General features: G+C 42.2%; 2 protein-coding genes across 3 annotated transcripts in view; one reads left to right on the top strand and one right to left on the bottom strand.

Annotated features, from left to right (window-relative positions):
• Window positions 1–4,303, bottom strand: part of LOC126457183 (S-adenosylmethionine mitochondrial carrier protein homolog) — a 63,674-nt gene extending 59,371 nt beyond the window's left edge. The window contains exon 1 of one of the 2 annotated variants that reach the window (XM_050093272.1): window positions 3,719–3,799. Coding sequence is in view for 1 of the 2 variants with exons in the window: in XM_050093270.1 (XP_049949227.1) it covers window positions 4,148–4,177 (30 nt within the window). In the remaining variant the exon portion in view is untranslated. Of the gene's footprint in view, window positions 1–3,718; window positions 3,800–4,147 lie in introns of those variants that run through there. The other variant, XM_050093270.1, reaches the window with a different exon arrangement.
• Window positions 4,304–4,335: 32 nt separating this feature from the next.
• Window positions 4,336–16,293, top strand: part of LOC126457182 (DNA-directed RNA polymerase I subunit RPA2) — a 228,653-nt gene continuing 216,695 nt past the window's right edge. The window contains exons 1-2 of the mRNA XM_050093269.1: window positions 4,336–4,578; window positions 9,828–9,965. Of these exons, the coding sequence (XP_049949226.1) occupies window positions 4,489–4,578; window positions 9,828–9,965 (228 nt within the window). The 5' untranslated portion in view covers window positions 4,336–4,488. The remainder of the gene's footprint in view (window positions 4,579–9,827; window positions 9,966–16,293) is intronic.

The following is a 16,293-nucleotide window of genomic DNA, read 5'->3' on the forward strand; positions in this document are numbered from 1 at the left end:
ACTAAAAGGAGACGACAATGAACAGTTACAGCAGACAGTAAACACGGTCACGAAACAACTTAGCAGCTGGGCAAAGAGTAATCAGCTTGTAATAAACAGTAAGAAAACCGTTGCTCTAAAATTCCATCAGTCTCTATCAATGATGAACCAGTTGGTAACAGTACTGAAACCAAATTCTTAGGACTTTGGCTGCAGAGTAACATCAGATGGAATACGCATATTGAATATCTCAATGCAGAACTGAGCAAAACATGTTATCTTCTTTGTTCATTAAAATCATGCTGTAGTGAGAAAACAGTATTGAATGCATATCATGCGTACTTTCATTCTCGTCTTTGATATGGGGTCACCTTCTGGGGAAACTCTAAAACAGCTAATAGCACTTTTAAACTACAAAAAAGGGCCATTAGAATCTTGTTTGGGTGCAAGCCTAGAGACTCTTGTAAAGAAATCTGGTATTCCCCCATTACCGTGTGTATACATTATGGAAACCCTTTTGTTCTTTAAATTAAATGTAATAGGCAAGGACCGGAGACTACAAAAAAACTGTGATATACATGAGCACTTTACCAGACAAAACAGAAACTTACATATGACTCAAATCAACACAGCACTGTGCCAAAAAGGTACTTTTCACATGGGAGTTAAGCTTTATAACAAACTTCCTGAAAACATAAAAGCTATCACTGAGGTCAATACATTTGGAAAATCTCTAAAGTCATATTTACAGCATCACTGCTTTTACTCCATTGAAGAATATTTAAATTTATGAAATGTGTTATATAAATACTTACGTGTAAAGTGTATTATTGTAAACTTAAATATGTATGCCTTGAAATTACTTTCAGCCTGTAATTCATAACTTGACTGTCCAATGTCTTATGCATAAGCTGCTATGTAGACAACAGGACCAATAAAATACAATCTACAATCATCCACACAGTCTGAAGATACAAAGACATGTACTGCTGAGAACTATCACATAATTAGCTTAACAACTCACGCATCCAACTACGGAAAAGACTAAGATAAAGAAGAATGGGAAATCAAATCAAAGCTCTACAAGATGATCAGTTTGGTTTTAAGAAAATCAAAGGCACTAAAGATGTTATTCTTGAAAATGGAGGCAAGACTTAAGAAAAATAAAAGCACTTTCACAGATTAGATGCACTTTTCGTTCCATAGATCCATAGTAAGGGTATCCTCAAGGATGCAGAATATGTCACAAAACAAGAATACACAATGCCTCTTCAGCCAACAAAGAAAAAGAGAAATGCTGATATACCTTTCACACATCCTACGTGCAAAGGTCATCATGATTGTTGGATAAGCTGAAAAAAATCTTAAAATTATTTTTGTTGGAGATAACAACAAAACTTATCACAAACCATGTTCACATGTGATACTCTGAGGAACATATGATATTTCTTATGCTAATTTAGCCACACACCACTAAAGAGAAAAATGGTTTACAAAATTTATTTACACTGATCACATAACTGACCTGAAGTTGTACAGAAATTAGATGTTACACAGTATTATTTGATATTAATAATAACATATGCACATTAGTCAGTTCTGCTAAGAAATTCATCGATATGTTAGGAGTAGGCTACCAAAAAAAATCCTTTAGGCTCCTCTTAAACTGAACATTATTAGTACCTAATTAAATTTTTCATAGCTGCTGGCAAGTTGTTAAAAATTAGTGTTCCTGAATAATGGACACCTATCTCGAATGAAATACCATTGATTTGTCAACCTCGAAGAAGTGTTTAACAATGTAAAATGTTGCAATATGTTTGACATTTTCAGAAAAAAAGTGTAGGCTATAGGGAAAGGGGTAATATACATGCAAAAAACCATGGCGGAACAATAAGAATGAAAGACAAAGAAAGATGCATTCAGTTTAAGAAAAAGATAAGGCATGGATGCATTCTTTCTTCTCTACTAATCAACTTCTACATCAAAGAAGCTATTTCTGAAATAACAGAATGGGTCAGGGGGGAGACTAAGATGCAAGGAGAAAAGACGCCAATGATAAGGTCTTCTGATGATATTGCTATCCTCAGTGAGAGAGAAAGAGTTACAGAATCTGTTGAAAGCAATGACCAGTCTAATGACTATTAAATACAGTATGAGAGTCAGGTGATGCTGAGGGAATTAGATTAGGAAATGAGGCACTTAAAGTAGTAAAGGAGTTTTGCTATTTGGGGAGCAAAATAACTGATGATGGTCGAAGTAGAGAGGATATAAAATGTAGGCTGGCAATGGCAAGGAAAGCGTTTCTGAAGAAGAGAAATTTGTTAACATCCAGTATTGATTTAAGTGTCAGGAAGTCATTTCTGAAAGTATTTGTATGGAGTGTAGCCATGTATGGAAGTGAAACATGGACGATAAATAGTTTGGACAAGAAGAGAATAGAAGCTTTCGAAATGTGGTGTAACAGAAGAATGCTGAAGATTAGATGGGTAGATCACATAACTAATGAGGAAGTATTGAATAGGATTGGGGAGAAGAGAAGTTTGTGGCACAACTTGACCAGAAGAAGGGATCGGTTGGTAGGACATGTTCTGAGGCATCAAGGGATTACCAATTTAGTGTTGGAGGGCAGCGTGGAGGGTAAAAATCGTAGAGGGAGACCAAGAGATGAATACACTAAGCAGATTCAGAAGGATGTAGGTTGCAATAGGTACTGGGAGATGAAAAAGCTTGCACAGGATAGAGTAGCATGGAGAGCTGCATCAAACCAGTCTCAGGACTGAAGACCACAACAACAACAATGAGAATAAAGGAACATACAGTAGCAGAATAGCGACCAACTGTCAACTTACTATCAAAACTGGGGATGATGTAGTATAAGAAGTCAACGAAGTATGAAATCTTGGAAGCAAAATAATGCAATAAATCAAGTAGGATACAAGATGCAGACTAGCACAAAGACGGCTTTCGTTACTAAAACAAATCTACTAGTATATCAGAGACCTTGGTATGATGATGAATTTTCTGAGAACATGTTCCAGGAACACAGCATTCTATGGTTCAAGTTAAATATAGACTGAGAGAAAACTAGAAAATGACAGAATCAAAACTTGACATGGCATGTTACAAAATGATGATGAAAATTATGCTGATTTCTAAGAATTGAGTTAGTTCTCTACAGAATGGACAAGGAAAAAAAATACATAGAAAACATTTACTAGAAGAACAGGATTACTAAACATGTGTTAAGGCGTCATGAATAAGTTCCATGATAGATTAGATTAGATAATAGCAATTAGTGACACAGACCGTAAAAACTGTAGGGGAAGGCATAGATTGAAATGCATCCAATAAATAATTAATGGCGTTTGGTGTGTTTCTCTGGAATGGGATCTGCATTGCCCTCCCTTAAATGGCTCTGAGCACTATACGACTTAACTTCTGTGGCCATCAGTCGCCTAGAACTTAGAACTAATTAAACCTAACTAACCTAAGGACAGCACACACATCCGTGCCCGAGGCAGGATTCGAACCTGCGACCTTAGCGGTCGCTCGGTTCCAGACTGTAGCGCCTAGAACCGCACGGCCACTCCGGCCGGCCCTCCCTTAAATGCTAGTCCTGTTAGTTAACAGTGCCATACCGCTATGTTATGTCTGCATTTTTAATCAATAAAGAATTTTAATTGTGGGTAAAACGGATTTATGTTTGTCATGAATCTCTCACTGAGCATGAACGCACATATTGGTTAAATTGACCCTACAGTGCCTGAACAACGTGACATTACATAGCCGTCATAATTTGGAGGAACATCTACAACGGCGGGCAATGAAGCTGTAGTTGCATCGTTCACATTGAATTTCTTTGTCTTTATTTTGGTTGCCATCTACCACTAGCGAAAGGGAATACAATAAATTAAGATCCCTCTCCTGAATAGTATGTACATAAAATGTTTTACAGGAAATGGGAGATGGTTTGGCAGTTGAACATTCGCTGCTTCATGTTTATTAATTTGTACTGCAGGTAACTTTGATTTCGAACACAAATGAGAGTTTTTATTTTACATTTACAGTAGTAAACACAATGTTCTTCATCGACGCAAGCCGGTTAATTTCTGCCAACATGTTCATCACAAAACATTTTTTACTCTAAGGAAACTTTCAGACTTACAATTAATGAAATTATAAGAGGTTGCTCCATTTCGAGATTTGGTACTGTACCACAGTATGGGGCTGTAATTTAATCGTTTGATTTCACGTTCCTCTTCTTTCTCATTTTATATCACGAGGTTGCTACTTTACGAGTTTACGTTTTATTTCTACTTACGAATAGCTTTGGATTGCCAAAGAGCTAATTCGCGGAAAATAAAACAATAACATGCGGCGCGCAATGTTTGATGCGGATATGCTCATGTGGGCTGGAAGCGTGTATGTTGTTTACCTGTCGTAGTAGAGAGAGTTGATTACGGAAATTCATTCGTAGACCCCGAAACAAACTCATGATAAGAAATCATGGCCGTACCTTCTTTAAACAGCGTCACACAGCCAACTCTGAAGAATCTAACGTCAGGTTTCGGAGAACTACCCGAAAAGCAAAATGAGGTATGCAGTGAACGGATTTCATAAACAGCCGTTGCTTAAAAAATACATTTTTATTCAAGTGTGCTGTACTCCATGAAATGATCGCTGGTTTTGTGATTCACAATTATTTAATAATGTAAACTATAGGTCTCAATATATATTGCTGTATGTTTGGTTTTGGTCGCTGAGTGGTAGACAATTCAGTATATGCAGAGGGTGAACAACATACGTCATGTCAATCTCTCAATATGCATTATTTGCTTCCTATGTTCGTTCACTGAGCCATTATTCATTATAACTCTCGTAAATTTGTTGTTATGTTAAACACTGCTACAGCCCTAATTAGAAATACTGGGCGTTTCATTGCACAAAACTTTTCTGTTTTGAGATGCTGAATGGGCAGCAAACATCCCTGTGTTCCACTTGTCAATAAGATGTGTTTTAGTTGGAATTTTACGGCAACTTCTTCCTTCTCCACTGTGGCGGAATAATTGTAGGACTCAGATGATAGCATTATTGTCTCACGGAGCTTCATGTTCTGGATAATAGGTATTGTACTAAACTACATTAAGACTGCCATAAAAGAAAATAGCTTAACATTGACACAGGCACTTATTGCATTTGTAAAGCAGACAAACATCAACAAAATCTAAATAAACAACACGCAAAGGGCATACGATCAGCTTCCACTATGTAATACAGAAAGAAAAGTAGAGACAAAAAAGGTCTCCAAATCATGACAAGGTACAATTTCATCAAATTGGAAGGACTGAAATGCAGCTAGATATACTGTTCAGAAACATTCTGAGCCTATGTATCAGTAAAAGCTGTGGGCTTCAATTTAGATGGATAGTGGAATGAAACTAAAAAGAATTACAGTACTGTGAAATAAAAACAAATCAATAACTGAGATAAAGGCAGTTGTCTCGAAAGTGCACATATGGGTGAAATCAAAATCTGCCGCGAGATAACTTTCAGTATAGTATTGCACCACCCCCTGCATTGTAAGATGCATTGATCTTTTGTGCATACTGTTAACAAGATAGTTGAAACATGGCTACTCAAGCTTGTCTCACTTTTCAATGACACCTCCACCGGAAGTTGCCCATTGTGTGAGTTGAGTTCCAGCGGTGTCACAATGCACATTTCATCTGATTCACAAGCATGCACAGCAGGTATTGAAGACTATTCCATTGTGTTGATTCTTCCTTCCTGAAGGAAGGTTTTGACAAGCTGGGTGAGGTGTGCTCATGCATTGTTCTCTAGAAAAATAAATCCATCTTCAAAATAAGTTCATGGATTCTGTCCTGATACTGCGTTTTCCTTAAATGACCCTTGGTAGCTGTGACAGGTGCCAAACACCCATAAATGTTACTGGTACTGCCTCAAAATATGACTGTCCCACCTTCTAGATGAACACCTGAAAGTGCATGCCAAAGTTGTGTGTTGGGCACATGGCCACCTCCACACTCTTATGTCAGTCATCAGGCATCGGCCAGTCCTGTCTTTGTTGATTCAGTTTCCATTATAGGTGTTATCTTTCCCAGCTCTTCCTGTCTGTGTAACTACTGAAACCTACATCCACTTTAACTTGTTTGCTATACTCCATCCTATGTCTCCCTATAGAGTATCTCCCCCCACCACCCCCTTCTCTTTCTTCACATTATGAAATGTGAGCAATTCCTTGATGCTTCAGGATGTGCCCTACCAACTGATCCTTTCTTTTAATTCAAGCTTTGTCATTAATTTATTTTACACTCCATTTGATTCAGTAGCTTTTTCTTAGGTACACGATCTATCCGTCTAGTTTCCAGCATTCTTTTACTGCGCCAAATTTCAATAGCTTATTTATTTTCTTGTCAGAGCTGTTTATTGCCCATATTTCAGGTACAGAGGAATGTTCGATACGAGCGTCAGCTGTAATCAGTGACACAGGAAGCAGGCAGCAAATGCCGTAAACAATGTGATGTCTGTCACCACAACCAGGAGATTTTAATATCACATTTGCAAACTCCCAAACAGACTGGCACATTTCAACCGAACCTAGACCTTGGGCAAAGCTACAGATCAGTCTGTCACCACAACCAGATTTATTTGGTTTCACACTCGTAGACTTTGCCAACTCACAACCAAACTGTAATCTTCCAACCTAACCTATACCTCGGGCTAAGCTACAGATCAATCTGTCACCACAACAAATTTTTTTAATGCTTTCATATGCATTGGATTCACCAGCTAACAACAAAACTGAATTTATGCACCAAGAAGTGACATCACAGCAGCCATACATTACTTCAGCGGCCAAAGCCAACGACTTGTATCAGACATTGCTCTTGATCCCATATTTCACTCAAGACTCTATCGATTCTTGTGCAGCTGCTCTTCCAATTCCTTTGTCCTCTGACCCAACCACAATGTTAGCAGATAATCCAAAAGCTTTTAGGTCCTTTCCCTGAACTTTATTTCCATTTTCAAATTTCTGATTGGTTTCCTGTATTGCTTATTCATCGTATGGACTGAATAATATTGGTGGAGGATAGCCCTACAATGTTGCCTCACTTCCTTTTGATTGCTGTCTCTCTTTCGTGTCCGTAGACTCGTACAACTGCAGTCAGATTTCTGTGGATAACATTTTATCCCTGTTTCCTTCAAAATTTTGTAAATTGTATTGCAGTCAGCATTGTTAAAAGCTTTCTCTAGGTCAACAAATGCTATAAACATGGTTTGCATTTCTGTAACCTATATTCTAATTTAAGTCATAGGACCAGATATGCCTCGCATGTTCGTACATTTCTCTGGCAACAAAAATGATTTTCTTTGAGAACGGCATCTACCAGTCTTTTCATTTTTCTGTAAATAATTGGTGATAGCACTTTGCAACCGTGACTTATTAAAGTGATGTTTCACAGTTTTCGCACCTGTCAGCACTTGTCATACTTTAGAATCGGAATTATTAAGACACTTCTTGAAGTTGAAGGTATTTCACCTGTCTCGTATATCTCTGCCGTTGTATGTTCACTCAAGGATTTCACTAAATCAGAGGGAATGTTGTCTGTTCCTGGTTCTGTGTTTTGACTTGGGTCTTTGAGTGCTCTGTCAACCATAATGTTCAGTAATATTGCGTTGCTGCTCTCTGTATGAAAATCATTTACTGACCTCTTCAAATTTGGACACAACCAGATGTTGCTAAGAACTTTGTCTGGAGAATAGGGAACTTGATGAATGTCTGAAATGTTTTGCAAACTATGTCCAAATCAAATCAGTTGAGCTGGAGTGTTGTAGTGATGAAGTTGCCTGCTGTATCATTATTTACCCATTCCTGCACGATATTCTGATAATTCAGTTTCCTCTGATATGACTTAAATTTAAGGAAATATAAATTCATGAATCTAATTGTTTATGTAAAGTTCCTTTAGATGTGTAAATCACAAAACAGTACTAGATCTATTGTATAGGCTATAATATATTAGTCTGTGGATGTTATAGGCATTATGAAGAGTTACTGAAACCGATGTGTGACAAGAAATCTCATATGAAGATGGTAATGGGAAGTTTTAGTACAGATATAGAACAAAAAGGAAAGATTTAGTCTTCAAACAGAAGCTTTGGATGTGATACCAGAATGATGGTGGTCATTCATTAATAGAATTTTCCAAGAGAAACAGCTGTAACTTTTTTATGCAGTGTTCTAGAAGTATAGTCTAGTTACTGTGGCTCACCACATAGTGTTTACATTGAGTACGAAATAATAAATTAGGGTCTGAGTGCCCGTAATGTTATGACTTCAACATCCTCAAAGTTTATGTAAAACAACAGTGAACAGACACTAATTAGGCATGAAATTCGTAGATCGTACCTGATTTTTCTGGGTGGTACGACAAAACTTATTATGTATAATTCAGATAAAATTTTTCAGTAAATTCTTCATGTCCAAAGAACACCTACCACATGGCATTTGACTGGCTGCCCAAAAACTTAAATCAAGAAATGGCTTCCTCAAAGCAACTGAGAATGACAAACCCCAGACTCAGCTTAAAGTGAAGATGTGTTCAATTTTGAAAGACCATCACTGTAACTATCAGAAAACTAGGCCATGGCCATCTGAAAAACTGCAAAGTCTGTAAATCTCTTAACAAACTGCAGACTGAAACAAGATTGACAGCAAGTCTCCTAAAAAGGGGATACTTAGCACAGTTTAATCCATGGAGCCATGGTGAGGTCTCTACACCAACTGTTCAAAAATTTCCAAAACTGATTATTCCCGGCGTATTAGTGACAGCAGTAACTATGGTCCTGCCCTGAACTGACAACTGTACACAACAGATGTGCATTTGACTAGTCAGTTGTTAGCAGGCAGTATTAAGTAATGGACATGCAGCAGTAGTGTGTCAGTGTTGTTGTTTCAAATTGTAATGAAGCAACATCTCGAAATTGAGTAGTCAAGACATTCTCCAGAATGTTTTGAAGAAGAGAAAACTGTGTGCGAAGCTTGTCCCGCACACCTCGACTCCCGAAGAAAAATGCCGATGTATGGACACCTACCACGACTTGACTTAATGGAAAATGCAGTCAACTCTTTTCTGGAAAAAATCATTGTATGTGATGAGACAGTGTGTTATCAACACAAACTTACTACAAAATGCAGAAATTCACACGAAAGGTCAACACTTTGATAACATCAGGCATTGACACATTGTGATACGCAATTTGAATAATATCCCATTGAAGAAATGAATGTTCTGTGTCTTCTACTCAAATGGGGGGTTGGGGGAGACTAAGTGGACCACCTGAAGCATTAAACCCACCGTCTTAATTTTTCTCTGCTTTTTATTATCCCAATCTTGAAACTTTTTGGACTGTGGAATATTCCTGTCCTGATCCCCTCACCCCATGCAACCTCGAGGAGACTGTCGGCAGTTCCCATTGCAGTTGACATTGCCCCCTTTTATGCTAATCTAGTCTTATCTAAGCTGCTTTGCCTTTTACATATTTACTTACATTTTTTTCTGTTATTTATTATAAGTGTGTTTGTTTGTTCCCATACCTTGTACTTCTTCCTTTTTCATTTTTTTTATCATTATGATCAGTTATTTAAACCCTCAGACATGAATAAAAATTGCATTTCTTGAGTGATATGTTACATTCTTTCATTTCAGATTCTTTTATCATGAACAGTTCAATTTTGCTGAACTAGATTTGAATGAGTCTCATCTTTGTCACTGATTCTTATATCTTATGTTCAACAAAATGCACATTGCCTCTTGTTTCAGTTTTTACAGTCACTTGGAGCACCTCACGTGGAATCCTTCAATTTTATGTTAGATAGAGGCCTAAATAAAGCTCTAGAGGACATGGATGAAACGCAATTTGCGCTTCCAAATGATGACAGAGTGTCCTTGAAATTAGTGGTAAGTATGAGCAATATTATATGCCAATCAGAATGTAACACAATGGAAATATTTTAAAGCTCAAAGCCATAGAAAGGTCTGACCTTATTGATAGTGTCAGTATAGAGACAAGGATCAGTAATCATGATGTCGTCATAGCTGTAACTTTCTCCCTCTCCCTCCCCCTCTCCCTCCCCCCTCGCTCCCCCTTTCCCTCCTCCCTCCTCCCTCCTCCCTCTCCCTCTCCCTCCCCAAGGCTCTTGGTTCTTATGTGAGTTCATGCATGGCACGCACAGGGCCTTGAGCTGTTACATTTCCTTCACCATGTCCTTCCTGCTCATCCCCACTCCTTTCCCACTGCCCCCTCCTTCTCCTCTCTCCGTTTTCTTATTTATGTCGACTTGGCTATCCACCTGGTTACCTGTATTCCTTGCAGTTTTGTACCTCTTGCCTGTTCTCTTTGATCCTTTGTGGCAATTTTGGTCCTCCCTTGGGGTTTGACCTCAACTTCTAAATTTTCTGTCTTTAGTGTGAGCCACATGGGGAAGAACTCCCTCCCTAGGGTCTACATCATGGATTCCTTTCCCCTTCCTTCCTGTCTTCCTTCCCTGCCGTAGTCACTATCTGTCCTGTTAGGTCACCAGCGCTTGTAGCCAGGCCATGTGCTGGAGCTGTTATGTACCCATTTAGCTGAACCCCCTGATAATACAGGGATCACACTATTGATAACTGAGCTGTTGCCTCCCCATGTATTCCAATGAGTGATCGCTTGTCATCCTGGAGCATCAGAACACCCAGCAATGGCTGCCCTACTAGACGGCCCTTGCTTTGTCTAGATGGCACCAGTGGGGAGAGCATCTGATCGGAGTGGGTGGTATTAGGGCAGATCTTTGGCTTTTGAAGCATATCGAGCTGCAAAAATCTGGCCGTTCTCAAGCAGCTGTCTCTTTTAGTAATACTGGATCATGGAATGCTGCTTCATTTGACCCTGCGCCTTCCCTTCCCTGGCTACACCCTGGGAGGAGGGCCAGGCTTGCTGTCTTGGGATGAAACACTTTCCCCCCTACCTGGTCTCTACTAGTACGGACGGGGACATATTCACCATTATGAAGACATTGTTTTTGTGGGAAATGTCGAGGACAAGTCTGGTGATGTGGAGTCTCTCAGTAAGATGCTGTCAGGCTTCCTGTTGATCAAAGCTTCTTTTGCTGCCCAGTCTGCAGCTCTTCGTGCTTGTGATTGTCTTTGCAATGTCCCAGTGTCTATTACCCCTACTAGTCACTGAATATGGTCCAGAGAGTGATATTTCATAGGGACCTCACCCTTCAAACTGATGAGAAACTCCAGGCTAATCTGGAACGATGCGGCATTCACTTGGTTCAACGTGTGCAGAAGGATTGTAAAAGACAACTGCACTGATATTGGTGCCTTTTATTTTGGCCTTCGAGGGAGATACCCTCCCAAAGAAGGTCAAGGTTATGTGTTACAAATGTGATCTGAAGCCGTACGTCCATAAAGTGCTTTTTGTGCATGCATTTTGGGCATAGGTCTTCCCACTGTGCGGCAGAATTTCTATATGGTGACTGGACATCCAGACCATGAGAGAATCCCCTGTGTTCTGCTGCGTATGTATATAAATTATCATGACTTTCATTCTCCATGCTCACCAGATTGCCCAACTTACAAGACAGAAAAGAAGATCCAAGAGTATACATCCTTGGATCGGCTGTCTTATGCTGAGGCTCGTCAAAAATTTGACCAACTCCACACAGTCTCGGTGTTTTGTACTTTTTCCTCTGTTACATCATTCCCCCCTCCCACTTCTTCCTTACCACAGTCCCGTCCCCCTCTCCTCTCCTCCACCCCTGCAGTTCTCCTTTCCCTTTCCTTCCTCCCTACCCTTCATCCCTGGCGGCCTCATCCCTTCCTCTCAAGGAACCGCCCTTCCCCCCCCCCCCCCCCTCTTCCCTCCCCCTCTTCCTCCTCGGCCAGAGAAGAAATGCTTTTCTCTGACTCCTGCTTGGGACGGGGATCCCTCTCGGAACACCCCTCCCCAGCGCATTCTCAGGATAGGAAACATGCAACCTAGGGTCAGATGAGGGACCCACTCTCCGAGGGCCCCTAAGCCTCTTGCTCTCTGTCTGATCCAGACGTCAGAAGTAGTAGTCCAAGGATGAGGCTTTCCTGGCCCCTGTAGGGCTTCACCCACTCCTCACTCCGAATCAGACCCCATCGTCGTTGGTGACGACCACTGACGTAATGATATAACCTCCCCTTGGCTTCTTTATTTCTAATGTGGACTCTCACCACACGACAGTCCAATGGAATTGCAATGGATATTTCCATCACCTACCAGAAATACAACTACTTTTTTCCTCTTATTCTGCATTCTGTCTTGCTCTTCAAGAAGTGCACTGTGATGGCTGCTCTCCAATGTTTCGTGGTTATTGGTTGTTCTGTCAGAACCAAGCTGGTCCGGAGGTCTGCACTTTGGAGGGGTGTGCACTTTGGTTCGCAGCGATATCATTAGTGACTGGGTCCTCTTTGTACAAACATGGAAGCAGCACCTGTACGAGTGCGAACGACCCCAGCAATCACCATCTTCGAAGTCCTCCCTCCAGGTAAGTCACTTCCTTATATTGAACTGCCTATCTTAATGCAGCAACCCCCACCCCATATCTCCTCCTTTGGGGCGTCAATGCACACCGCTCCCTTTGGGGGAGTGCTGCTTCGACAGGTAGGAGCCTTCGAAGTGACCAACTTATTATAGACACTGATTGTCTCCGCTCTATGACGGTTCTCCTACACACTTCAGTGTCACTCATGGCACCTTTTCTGCCATCAGTCCCACGATCTCCTCCCCTGCTCTCATGGCTTCACTACACTGGTCACCCCATGATGATTGTTGCGATAGTGACTACTTTACGGCGATTCTATCATTCCCCTGCTGCCACCAGTCAGACAAGCTCCCATGTTGGGCATTCTGCAGAGCTAGTTGTCCTTTATATACATCTTTTGTGCATCTCAGATTGCATTGATGCGGTCATGCAAGACATCTCTGATACTGGTCTTCACAGTGCTGGCACTGGTGTCCCCCTACCTTCTGCAGGCCCCCTCATCATCGACTGGTACTGCAGTGGATCAAAAATCCAGCAGTTGCTATCCAGTACTGTGAATGGGCATTGCAAAGATTTAAACAACACCTTTCACAGACTAATCTGATTGCTATTAAGGGTCTCTGTGCTAAGGCTCGCTCCCTTATTAAGCAGAATAAAAAGGAATTCTGGGAGTGCTTTGTTTCCTGCCTTGGAACACATGCCAGGTTTGGACCCAAGCTCCGTAGCCTTATAGGCTGCCGGTGACAGTCAGCTGTCCAGCGTCATATTCTACAGGGTTCTCTGTGTACTGATCCACTGGTCCTTGCAGAACACCTCAAAATAAACTTTGTGACAGCATTGGCGTCCTCTTCCTACTCTGCTACTTTTCTCTGGCAGAAACAAGAAGTTGAGGAAACCCCCCCATCTGCTTCAGCCTTGGGCAATCTGAAGCCTATAATAAGCTCTTCACTGAATGAGAATTCTTGCAGGCTCTTACCTGTTCACATGACTCGGCTCCCCGCATAGATTCCAATCAAAACCAGATGATCCAACACTTGGACATTACCCAGGGGCAACATTGAGGCAACCTCAATGCTCATCAACCCTTGTGGGGTAGTGCCACTTGGACAGGTAGTTGTCTTCTAAGTAACCAACTTATTACAGACTTTGATTTGTGTTTCCTCAATGACGGTTCTCCTACACACTTCAGTGTCACTCATGGCACCTTTTCTGCCATCAGTCTCACGATCTCCTCCCCTGCTCTCTTGGCTTCACTACACTGGTCAACCCATGATGATCTTTGTGACAGTGATCACTTTCTGGTGATTTTATCGTTCCCTTGTCTCTGCCAGTATTCAACTGCATATGGCTCATGGATGTCTTTCCCTAGCAATGACAAGACGGCATACTTATCCCTGGTTAGTTACCCTCCAAGGCTGGGGCTTTCACTGCCCCCTTCTGATTTTTATCCTTGAGTTTTTTCCCATCAGCTCTTCCGGGTTAGATTTGGCACTTCGGTCAGTACTCCTGGGATCCAGGAGAAAGCTATTCCATGGGGTTCTGTGTTAAGTGTCACACTGTTCCTCAAGGCCATCAATGGATTTTTAACCTCTGGTTACTGCAGCATTGAGTGGTGACGAGTTTTGCATCTGGTGCAGCTACTATTCAGTAGCATATGCTGAATGCCAGCTCCAAGATGCCATCTGATGGGCCTTGGCATGGGCCCTTTCCCATAGCTTTCAGTTTTCTCCCTCCAAAACATGGTTATGCATTTCTGCCGTCAACCCACAGTACACCCTGATCCAGAACTTTATTTAGGGAACAAGCACCTAGATGTTGTAGCACAGTCACATTTCTTGGGTCTTATTTTTGATAAAAAGCTAACTTGGTTGCCCCATACTCGCCGCCTGAAGGCTGCCTGCATGCGAAAGCTTAATGCTTTCCGCCTCCTGGCCCACACATTTTTGGGTGCAGACTGTGTGTCATCCCCATCTTCACCAAGCTCTCGTTTTGTCCGTCCAGACTAGATTATGGTGGTCAGGGTTATGGCTCAGCGGCTTCTTCCACTCTTAGACAACTTGACCCTGTCATCATTATGGGGTGTGTATGATATCAGTGCCTTTCACACTAGTCCCGTTGATAGTCTCCTCATGGAAGTGTGGATTCCCCCCTCCCCCTTTTGCAAAAAATGAAATGATTGTGTAGCATTGATGGCCGGGAGGCCCCATCCGGGGAAGTTCGGCCACCGGGTCGAAATCTTATTTCAGGTGATGCCACGTGATGATGAGATGACGGTGGTGGTGGTGGTGGTGGTGGTGGTGGTGGTGGTGGTGGTGGTAACGATTATGGTGATGGCAGTACAATACCCAGTCCACGAGTGGAGGCCCCCCTGCGGGTTCAGGGGTTAGAATAGGCCTGTGGTATTCCTGCCTGTCGTAAGAGGCGACTAAAAGGAGTCTCAAATGTTTCGACGTTATGTGATGGTCCCCTCTCGGGTTTGACCTCCATCTTTCTAAATTGTTCCGAAGAGCGAGCCAATTGGGGAAGGGTGCCTTACATGGTGCATTGTATCTGTCGTGCATTGAGACCTTTAGCTGGCTTTCTCGTCGTTGCAATGGTGTCCAGCTCGTTTTACATCTCTTGGGCGAGAATACGTCCATGGGTGCGATTTCCACGCTGCACTATGCAGTGTTGTTTTTCGCTGCGACGACGACCTCATACATTTTTGCACCTAAGATCCAGCACGGTAGCCAATCCGTTGTGGTGGGGCCGCCATGTACGCTGTTGGTTGTAGCCCCCTGACAACACAGGGATCGCTCTACTGATGCCTGCGCCGTTTACTCCCCATGTATGCCAAGGAGTAGATGCCCATCTCCCTGGGGCATCAGGACTCCCGGCAATGGCCATCCTGCCAGGTGGCCCTTGCTGTGGCTGGGTGGCGCCCGTGGGGAGGGCCCTTGGTCGGATTAGGTGGCACCAGGGTGGATGACACGAATGAAGCATGGCACATCATCTCTTGCTGGTGGCCAGCCACCAGCAGTCTCTAAGTGTTCCAGGGCTTATTTTAAAGGTAACGTTTATGACCCCAAATCGTTCCCATCCCGGGCCACACCATGGGAGGAACGAAAGGCAATGAATGACAGTGACACGTATTCGCCCCAGTATCTCATCTGTACCAGAGCTGATGGGGAATCCTTTGTCTCTGTGAAGCCTCAGTTCTTTGTAGAGCATTTAGAGGACAAATTTGGGGAGGTGGAGGGCTTGTCCAAAATGCGCTCTGGGTCAGTTTTGATAAAAACGGCATCGTCCGCCCAGTCACACAGGTTACTTGCTTGTGACAAGTTGGGGGATGTTAATGTTACCATCACACCACATAAGAGTTTAAATATGGTCCAGGGTGTTATTTTCCGTAGGGACCTACTTTTGCAGTCTGATGACGAGCTGCACGCCAACTTAGAGTGAAGAGGTGTTCATTTTGTCCGGGGCATTCATTGGGGTCCGAGGGACAATCAGGTTGCTACCGGTGCCTTCATCTTGGCCTTCGAGGGTGATACATTACTGGAGAAGGTCAAGGTGATGGTCTACCATTGTGACATCAAGTCCTATATCCCTCCCCCGATGCGGTGCTTTAAGTGCTGGAAGTTCGGCCATATGTCTTTCCGCTGCACTTCCAGCCTCACATGTCGAGATTGCGGACGCCCATCTCATCCTGATACTCCATGTGCTCCGCCTCCCATCTGTGTCAACTGTGG

The sequence above is a fragment of the Schistocerca serialis genome, chromosome 2, assembly GCF_023864345.2.
Source record: "Schistocerca serialis cubense isolate TAMUIC-IGC-003099 chromosome 2, iqSchSeri2.2, whole genome shotgun sequence".
In the NCBI taxonomy this organism is placed as follows: Eukaryota; Metazoa; Arthropoda; class Insecta; order Orthoptera; family Acrididae; genus Schistocerca; species Schistocerca serialis.